General features: G+C 42.7%; 2 protein-coding genes across 7 annotated transcripts in view; one reads left to right on the top strand and one right to left on the bottom strand.

Moving 5' to 3' along the window:
- Positions 1–50: 50 nt before the first annotated feature.
- Positions 51–7,056, bottom strand: Eri2 (ERI1 exoribonuclease family member 2). 5 transcript variants are annotated; one of them, XM_041666285.1, is made up of 9 exons: positions 6,903–7,056; positions 5,506–5,573; positions 5,345–5,428; positions 4,388–4,515; positions 3,725–3,881; positions 2,740–2,840; positions 2,446–2,527; positions 1,733–1,821; positions 51–1,581 (listed from the first exon to the last, which is right to left on the bottom strand). In XM_041666285.1, exons 1-9 carry the CDS (start codon positions 6,923–6,925, stop codon positions 259–261), a joined length of 2,055 nt encoding a protein of 684 aa, XP_041522219.1. In that variant the 5' UTR covers positions 6,926–7,056; the 3' UTR covers positions 51–258. The 5 variants fall into 5 exon arrangements, with proteins under 5 accessions (XP_041522219.1, XP_041522220.1, XP_041522221.1 ...); XM_041666286.1 differs by having other exon boundaries at positions 51–1,398; XM_041666287.1 differs by lacking the exon at positions 6,903–7,056 and adding an exon at positions 6,604–6,831.
- Rexo5 (RNA exonuclease 5) overlaps positions 7,052–8,299 on the top strand; it is a 54,264-nt gene continuing 53,016 nt past the window's right edge. For both annotated transcript variants that reach the window (XM_041666293.1, XM_041666292.1), the window contains exon 1: positions 7,052–7,147. The gene's annotated coding sequence lies outside the window, so the exon portion shown is untranslated. The remainder of the gene's footprint in view (positions 7,148–8,299) is intronic.

The raw sequence follows: 8,299 nt of genomic DNA, 5'->3' as shown, positions 1-8,299 counted from the left end.
ATTATCCAAATACACATTAGAGAATTTAGGGAATGAGGATTCCTACAAGAACAGACAAGGGACAGTTGTCAGAAAACTACTGGGCAAGAGTAAAAGTCATTCAAATTACTTCCCCTCTGTGTGAACTGCTCCAGTGTAGCTGTGGTTGCAGGAATACTGAGACCTTGAAACTTGACCCTGATACTTTTATTTTCCAGTATAAAAGTCACATGAAGCTTATACTGAAGTAAAAGACAGTTTAGTTCAGAGGAGAATTTATCAATTTCTCATTGAAGGTCTGAGTCGTAAGGAATTTTTAATAGGAAAACTTAAATTTCTATCATGAATATGACTTGTTTCTGGAGAGCTGAAAGTGAGTCCTGAGGAACGAGACAGAGCTCTGCTATTGGCTCTTTCCTTTTGAAGTGTTTTTTCCCATTTAAAATAACTGCAGCATTTTCTGTCTTCTTGGAACTTCCCAACAGGGCAACAGTAGAAGGCTTTCCCATGGTTTGGCCCATTATTGGAAACAACAAGCCGCTTAGACCTTCTGCCACACTTGCATAAGGGAGGTGTCATCTTCCCGCTCTCCCAAGGCTCTTGTAGGTTAACTGTGGATGTCAATACAGAGGAAAGAACTTTCCGGGAAGAAGTTCCTGGGGAGCACGGAGATGATGCAGACTTTTCATCATGAATAGTGAAGGTCTGCTTTTTAGCTAGTGGGAAAGCTGGGGGACTAGATGAATTCCTTTTAGTACCACCTAAAAGAAGAGGTTGTTTCCTCAAAACCGAAGGATGTGAGGCATTGGCATTAAGACTGTTGATGGTAAATGGTTTGCATTCGGGCAATTTAAAAGCAGAAGCATCTGAACTTGGATGTTTGGCTTCTTTTACATTATAGACTGTACTGTGAGGACTCTTATACACAACAGACTTAGGCGTCTCAAAGTTTTGAGGAGTTTCCTTGAGATCGTCAAAGTTTTCATAACTAAGGGTTTCTGGTTCTTCTAAAACTATTGATCTCTCTCCAGAATTAAATGAAGTCTCTACATTTGTGTTACTAACATGAGACACACAATCTTTATCTTGTTCAGCCTGAGATGCTGGCAGTAAAACTACATCTTCCCACTCAGTCAACATAGGTAAACAGTCAACAGTAGAACCCACTTCTCCATCAGAAACAACATTAACAGATGGAATGGTCGTAGACACAAGTACCAAGTTGGAGTTAAGTGCCGAGGACCTTGAAGTGTCATTCAGTGCAAACTGTTCACTTATTCTTTGCTTCTGCATAAAGAGAGGTGGATTCAAGGTGGGAGAACACAGTTGTTTCACAGAGGTCGAGGGCTTAGAAGTGGAAGAAGTTAAGCCACATTTGATATTGTGAAGACCTGATTTGGTCTTTAGCTGTAACTGGTCCTGTATAGAGGAATTCACAGAAACTAAATTCATTTGAGCATTTTCCTGGGTATTTACTGTACTTTTGGGCTCCTTTTGATGTACACTGGGACCCTGGATGTTAGTGTTGCAAGCAGATGTTTCTTCAGCTTGATCTGTGCCCAAATTTCTGACCAAAATCTTCGGATTCCTCTTAGTGAGAACCTATGATTCCACAGACAAATCCACTGCTTTAGAAACTGTATAATTCCTTCAGTAGACATTACATATGAGGGGAGGAGAATGCCACTGGTTTGAAATCAACATTCTAATGAACCTATGATTACTACCCTAGAGCTTAAAATAACACACCAACCTTGTTCAAGGACCTGGTAATTTTCATTAGGCAACCATCCCTGATCATTTTCCAAGCAAGAAGAGCAGTGTTCCGAGAATCATCTAAGCCTGAGGACATACAATATCAAACACTGAATGTTGTAGAACTAACATAAGGAAATAAAAAACAAATCACATTTAACAGAAATTGGGGTACATTGTTAGTTTTGTAACCACCTACTGAATTAAAAAAAAAATCATAAATCGGTCTGTGGGAAATTGTGACAGCATTACCATACACCAGGGCTTGTGTTTACACAGGTGAGAATTTGTTAGACAGCTTCCAAAAATGTGATCAGCATTCCGTACAAACCATTGTTTGTAAAAAAAAAATAGTCGTGTTCAGTTCTTTTCACTAGAGCATCATATTATCCGGGCACTTGTGTCTCTATTTCATGTGCTCGTTATTTATCTATTTACTTTTAAACCATCCAGAAGTACTACATGGTGATCTTTATCTAAATTCAAATTCAAAAATGCTAGGCAGAGGCAGGCGGATCTCTGGGAATTCGAGGTCAGTATGGTCTACAAGAGTGAGCTGCAAAACAGCCAGGACTGTTACACAGAGAAACAGTGTCTCAAAAAACTGAAAAAAAAAAAAAAAAAAAAAAGCACTACTCCCTACATGAAACTAATATGAAAGATTTTGCAAAACTCAAATGACTTACAAAATGATTATCAGTTTATACGAACCAGAATGTTCTCGTCCTGAAAATTCTATTCCCACTTCCTGCAACGCACCATTTAGTCCTTTGGGTTTTCGCTTATAAAAAAGCTAATTAAACAAAAAAAAAGACATATTTTAAAATATAATGATTATAAAGGCTATGAAGTTATTTCCTATAGTTCTATCAAATTTGGGATTTATTATTTATGTGAACATTCCAAAAGAAAAATACCTTATTGTAGAAATTCATACCAATAAGATAAAATATAACTACTTCTCAACAAAAACACAGTGAACATGTTCCCATCTTTGATTCTTACCTTATAAGTTGCTCTGAGATCAATCCAAGAATTCAGGAACCCGGGTTTTAGCAGCTGCTTTCTTCTACACTCATATTCTAGGCAAACCCCCAAGTCCCAGTCTGCATTAAGGGCATGAAAAGTCAGCGATGTCAGCGCGTTGCCATTTACAAGTAAAATATACAAGACAAGATGTAGGAGAGCAGTGAGATATAACTGCTATGCTAATAACTAATGCTCATATAGTCTATATTATTTTACATCTTATATAACTCACCATTAAGAAATTAAGTTGACTGTTTCAAAATGATATCTTCTGCGTGTGTGCAGGTGCGTAGGTGTGTGGGTGTGCTTGTGTGCTGGTGCAAGTGAGCAGGTGTGCAGATCAGAGGACAGCCTCAGGCGATCACTCAAGTGCTACCCATCTTATTTTGAGACAGGGTTTCTTATTGGCCTGGAGAATCGAGATTTTAAAAATATGAATGAATTTACTTTTCTTGGCTAGTACCTATGTGGCCCTTGATTTTCTTCCCCAGGTCAATGAGGTTCTAGGTTAAGAAGACTAAAACTGGAAATAAAGGACTACATAGTGGTAATGCTGCTCTTTTGGTAAGTGGGGCATATGTATATGTGGTATGTATGTGCCACATGTTCACAAGTGTGGGGGTGAAGGTATATGTGGACCTGCATGTGTACATATATGCAGAGGTAAGGCGGCCATCAGGAATCAACTGTTTCCCACCTAATCTATTGAGGCAGAGTTCCTCACTGAGCCTCAGACTTGCTGTTTTAGCTCTCTGACTAGCCAGCTTGCTCTGGGGATTCCTTGTCTGAACCTATGTTCCTGAATTATAGATAGAACACTGTGCCCATGTGGCTTCTATGTGGGTTCTGAGGATCTCAATTCTGGTCCTCATGATTGTGTAACAAGACTGGTATCTGCTGAGCCACCTCCTCAGCCTCAATGCTACCCACCGGGACTTACAATCATAACTCATGGTTTTACCTGACCAGGTAACAAAAGCACACAATTTTACTTCAGAAGGAGAAGGCTCCGAATCCCCAGGAGCAAAAATGATTTTCTTCTGCAGCTGAATCTTTTGAATCCATTTACAGAACTGAGATAAGCAAATCTTCAGAGGGACTCCTTCATCAACTTGAACCTGATTGGAGAGCCAAAAATCTGTTTTAACAAATGAACTTCTAAGCTACTGAGCATTTATTACAACTCTGTACTATGGGGGAACAGAACTAAGAGAGGTTCTGACTGACAAACAGTTTACCTAGTACAAACATGCTGAGATTACAGGCGAGAAACACTACAGTGACTTGAGAGAAACGAGGTTGGTACGCCAGAGTTTCACAGAAGTATACACTTTAAGTCCAGTCTCACAGAAATAAAAGACATTGAGTAATGTTACTCTGCAAAATAAACTGTTTCTCTGGAGCCCAAACCCTGGGCTTCCCGCATACCAGGTGAGCCCCCTAAACAGAGCTACAACCCCTGACCTTTATGTTTCTAGCATTATTCTGATATTTTCAAAATGCCATAAACGTTCAGAGGGGACATAATTTCTCTTAACACTGAAAAAATTTAATCCCAAGTGTTATATAACTTTTATTCTTCTTTTTGAAACTTATTTCTGAACTTTTAAAATTTGCATCATACCTGCTTTATCCCTGTCAGTTCTGTGCAAAATTCAGAAAGAACTGGATGCTCCTGAGGCTGAACATAAGCATGGAACTCAGATTCAATCTCTCCAGTTGCCGTACTCAACAAAACTGCTGGAAATTCAACTATTGAAAGAATCATAGATTAATACCTAAATATATTGTATTTATTTATTGCTTGTTTATTTATTTATGGGGTCTCAATTTATAGTCCTGGCTGGTCTGGAATCAATATAGATCAGCGGTTCTCAATCTGTGGGTCGGAATTCCTTTCTGGATACCAAATATTTATATTATAAATCATAACAGTAGTAAAAGTAGTTATGAAGGACAAACAAAACTAATTTTATGGCTGGAGTCACCACAACATGAGGAACTGTATTAAAAGGTCACAGCATTAGGAAGGTTGAAGAAGCACTGACCAAGATGGCTTCAAACTCATAGACACGCCCCTCATCTCTGCCTCTGAGTCTGGGGTTAAGGGTGTGTACCACAACACCCAGCCTGAATATGCAAATCTTCCTAAGCATGCACTGCTTCAGAAAGTCACTAGTAAACGATCAATGACAGTAAAAACTTCTTAGAGTAGCCAAAGCCGTGAGAAACAAAGTTTTAAGAAAGCTAGGTCAAGGAATAAGTCAAAACCTCAAAGTTATGTGTCTGTTTGGTTTCACAACTAAATATGAAGACTACAAGAGTTAAAATGTACTCTGTTATTGCAAAGCCATTTTTCAGTTTCTATCCAGTCAAAGTTTTAAATATAATCCTAAAACAACTAGCTACTTTGCATGATCACATTCAGGTATTTGGCATTTTATCCTTTTTTTAGGCAACACAGTGTTTATATTAAACTACCAGCTTCTGGCATCCTGCTTTCTTATTGGCTGATTCATATCTAGGAACTTTAAGAAGACTCACTGAGCACTAGCTTCGGACACTGGCAGTCCAAACTTACTTATTTCAGGACTCCTGTGTTGTTTCCCATCTTTCCAGCATGTGGACTCAAAATCAATGACAATTAAGTAGTCATACACCTGTTCTGCAAAAAGACCAAAGTGTTCTTAGTACACGTTCCAAGTTCAAGGTTTCCAAATGAAAACAAAACATGGGACTTACTGAATCTGCTTCTTCCTGGATTCCCACTTGCTGGGGCAACTGACTTTCTCCTAATTAATCCAAGCCGCCTAAAAATACAAAATCCAGTAAGAGAGCAATAAATCCATTTATATTCCAGTTAGAATCAGCTATCAAACTGAACTGAACAAATGGTAAAATTCTCATCAAGGTACTATAATTGGAGTTGGGTGTGGGGACACACACTTGTAAGCTCAGTGCTCAGCAGGCCAAGGGAGAAGCGAGTTTAAGAACAGGTTAGCATACACATCAAGTCCCTGTCTCAAACAGCAGCCGTGTAGACTTTACAAGATCGGGACTCTTGGCTAAGTGCCATCCTCTCTTGGATGTCCACGGGCTTCCAGGGACTATTGCCAAACACTCATTTGGCCTGTTCTTGTTTTATAGCAGCACTGAGGAACTCAAAGTTGTGCAAAGACGGTTAAAAACCTTTAGCTACTGCTGTACTACTTTTCAAGCCCTTGCTGTTCTAAAGCGATGATGACTCCTGTTCCTAAAGTTAAAAAATCTAGGTGAGGAAGTAAGATAACCTGAGTTTGACTAGAAGGCAGTCTATGATGAAAGACCCCCAATAGCAAGATACTGGATCCAAAGAAGAGGACTAACAGGGTTAACCATGGGCTCAGATGCAGGTGAGACAAAAACCTGATGAGTACAGCTTTAACTAGCAGATAACTGGAGTTTTGGCTTTTTGAAAAAGACAAGATGTGATGTCAGTATAGAGTTCTGGGGGTTAAAAGCTGACATTTATTACTTCATCAGCAAATATTAAAAACTAAGGTGGTGACCTCTTTTAAACAAGTCTAGGCGGTAGATATCTTTGTATGTTATGCATGAGAAAACTAGGTAATTTGCTACTGATGGCCATAGTAGGTTAACCCTTGGTAGGGCTCTCCAACCCTGAAATCCATGCTATTCACTAACATCACATTGCTTTTTCTTTGTTTTGGATTTGGTTCTGTTGTTGTTTTGAGACAGTCTGGTTATAGGGCCTCGGGCCTGCCCCAACATTTCCTCACAGACCAGGCTAGCCTCGAGCTTCCTTCGCTGGTATTGTAGGCGAGCGCTGTGTCGACAAACCTCAGAGCGTGTGCAAAAATCCAGCGTCCGCTGTAATTCTTACAATAAAATCGGGCTAGACAGCTGGCTCGGACGCAGTGGGTGCATTGGCACCTGCCCGCGAACAATCTGCACAGCACAGTCCCATTCCAGGGGCTTCCCAGATCCGAAACGGCACGCCGCCCCAGAACCCGGCTCCTCGGGCTCCTCCAGCCTAGCGAGGATGGCGGCGTGGGGCCCGAGGCCGGCCTTTTTCAGACCCAGACGAGCCGCCTGCGGATGACCGCCGCCAACCCTCCGTGGTGAAATCCCTAGCGTACCGTGCAAGCCGCTTGGTCGCCATGCCAGACCCTCTGCTCCTCAGAGTCCAACGGCCGGAAGTCGGCTGCCCTCCCTTCCGGTCCGTTTAAACGCCGGCGCGCCTGAGCGGTCCGAGTGTTGTGGTGGCGGCGGCGGCGGCTGTCAGCGGGCGGAGGGGCGCGCCTGAGGCGGCTCGGGACCTGGAGGGCGGAGACGGAGGCTTGGGGAGGGCGAGCAGCCTCGCTCCGCCCCCGACGCGCTTCAGGTAGCGTTTCCAACCCCTCGCTGAGGGAAATCTCTGCGCGGGCGGGCGAAGCGCGGTAAACGGGCCTGAGCTGCGTCAAGGGGAGAAAGTTGAGAACCGTCTCCCTCTCCCGCGCTCCACCGGTGCCCTGGTCACCGCAGCTGCAGCCGATCTTTCCCTGCAGCCTGATGGAGCTAGAGACGGAGATGGAGATGGAGACGGAGACGGAGACGGAGACGGAGACGGAGACGATCTCCAGGAAGAGGAAGGGGACCCCTAACTCGGCCCTGGCGACGGAGCCGGATCTTGAGGACCAGGAGCCTAAAGCCAAGGTGAACAAAGGAGAGCCCGGCAGGAGGCCCAAGTCGTGTGCTGCTCGAGTCCCGTGCCCCCGCCGTCTGTGGGGTTCCTGCAGAGGGATCCGGGCTGACCGACCCACTGACTTCCCCGAACCCCGTCTCTGGTCTATAAAGAGGGATAACTTAGCAGCCAGCCGGGCGGTGGTGGCACTCAGCGGGCAGAGACAGGCGGGTCTCTGTGTTTTCGAGGCCAGCTTGGTCTACAGAACTAGTTCCAAGATAGCAAGGGCAGTTTCACAGAGAAACCCTGTCTCAGACAACAACAACAACAACAAAAACCCCAACCTGATTTACTGTCCTCTACACAGAATATTTATTAAGATGTGTGTAACAGGAATGTTTCAGGAATATCCTTTCCACCTAAACAGAATTCTCTGCCTCTATACAATTTGCATTCTTGCTGGGCGTATTGATTGACGTTCCTAATATTTAGTAACCGCTAAATAAATAGCGGCCAATCGCCAGGTGTTTTTCATTCTTTGTCATGTGCCCAAGGCAGTGTGACCTAGGCACGTGAGGTGTATCAAGGAATAAATAAAAATTACTGCCTTACTACAGCCTACATTCTAGTAAGGAGCCAGAACATTTGAGTTGTATGCTATGTTAGAAAGGAATTAGTGTCACCAATTCTTTTATTAAAATGGAATAATTACGACTTACCAGATTAGCCATAAAAAAGAAATACAAGAATATTGACAATTCCACCTAAAACTTAAAAACTTTATAGAAAAGTTGCAAAGCAGTACTAAAAGCTGCCCTAGCCAACAGTGGAACGTAGTTGCCGGCCCATATGGGACTGCATTTTTCCCATTTG

The sequence above is a fragment of the Microtus oregoni genome, unplaced genomic scaffold, assembly GCF_018167655.1.
Source record: "Microtus oregoni isolate MIOR12 unplaced genomic scaffold, Mior012 000016F_ref0000370, whole genome shotgun sequence".
NCBI lineage: Eukaryota > Metazoa > Chordata > Mammalia > Rodentia > Cricetidae > Microtus > Microtus oregoni.
Note: the sequence above shows the minus strand (reverse complement) of the source record. Positions and strands in the feature narration are given on the sequence as shown.